Below are 1375 nucleotides of genomic sequence, written 5' to 3' on the forward strand. Positions count from 1 at the left end.
ATATAAACTATTTTGGATTTCATACCAAACCGAATATTGTAATTTGCGCAAATTGATTTTTTTTCCATGAGCTATAATGTTTTCTTCTCGTATGAATCTGTGCCCACATAAGAATCTCAAAGTGTCAAGGCAAAAATATGTTTTTTTCCCCCAGGCACTGATAAGAGAGGAAAACTATTTTGCAAGATGATATATACAACACAAATCTGTCTGTCTACACAGGTTTCCATTCTTACATAACAAGGAAATTGCTACCTTATGTGTATCTAGTTCTGTATGGTCTATTGTAAAAAGGGCTTTCAGCATTTTCTGCTCTGCTTTAAACTTGTCATCTTTTACCCTGCACAGAAAAAAGCTGAAAAATACGTGATTTAGTACTGTATGTCAGTGCCCTTTGATTAGCCGCCATTCAGACGCCTGCAAATTTTAAGAAGCCAACCGACTTTAAACCCCAAAATCAAAAAGTGCGTAACGAACAGATCCGATTTTTTTTCTTTGTTTCTCCTTTAGCGGCTTCGCTGCCCACCTTCCAAGCAACGCCGTCTGTTATTTACGCCAAAATCAACGGCTCGGAAGCGATGTCCTGTGAATGTCCAAATCACGCCTGCCAGGAGGTTTTTTGGTACCGATACCTCGAGAGGACGAAGACTCTTCAGTTCCTCGTGTTTGTCAACAGCGCTGGCAGAGAGCAATATGGAAAAAACCTGAACGGCACTCGGTTCAAGGGGTCGTTGTCCGGAGGAAACAGGCTGGGCTATACCCTGCGTGTAACAGGACTACAGGAGGATGATATCGGCCTTTATTCCTGCATGTTTAAAACTAAAAATACTATGCCTGTCGGATATTACATAATGCCTGGAGGTATAGCGGCGCTCTCTTTCTCTGTTTAGATTTAATGGTGTTTTTCTTCAATGGTGTTAGCGATGGTTTGTGAACGAAGAAGTCAAGAAGACCAAAGCAATGCATCTGAAACACCTGTTGTTGTTTTACTGTCATGTTAGTAAAATCACACAAGCGTTGAACTTTCCATCCCTAAAGTGAGAGGATCTTTACCTGGCGTAAAGTTGGAGATATAAACATTAACATATTTTATTGTGCTCAAGAGCATCTCAAGATCTTAAATGGCTAACAGGAGACGCAGTCAGAATGAAATAGATGTATAGTGTTCAAAGATGCTGAGATGTTGTTTGGCCACAGCATCCCAGAGTTATGTTGGTTTAGGCAGCCTTGAGCTGGAAAGTTCACGTTAATTGACTTCTTTGTCCAGTTGCCGGTTGCTTTAGGTGCGAAATTCTCGATTTCTGCTTTAAATCTGGATTTATATATGTTCTGTCTTAATGTTCTTGTGTTCTTTGTTCTCCAGTGAATCCTCCGA

The 1375-nt window shown here is 40.4% G+C and overlaps 1 protein-coding gene across 1 annotated transcript in view; it reads left to right on the forward strand.

Annotated features, from left to right (window-relative positions):
• Positions 1–1374, forward strand: part of LOC122326942 — a gene marked incomplete at its 3' end in the record, with an annotated part of 2076 nt that extends 702 nt beyond the window's left edge. The window contains exons 2-3 of the mRNA XM_043222167.1: positions 403–861; positions 1364–1374. Of these exons, the coding sequence (XP_043078102.1) occupies positions 403–861; positions 1364–1374 (470 nt within the window). The remainder of the gene's footprint in view (positions 1–402; positions 862–1363) is intronic.
• Between the last annotated feature and the right edge of the window lies 1 nt (position 1375).

This window comes from Puntigrus tetrazona, chromosome 21 (genome assembly GCF_018831695.1).
Source record: "Puntigrus tetrazona isolate hp1 chromosome 21, ASM1883169v1, whole genome shotgun sequence".
NCBI classification, from domain to species: domain Eukaryota; kingdom Metazoa; phylum Chordata; class Actinopteri; order Cypriniformes; family Cyprinidae; genus Puntigrus; species Puntigrus tetrazona.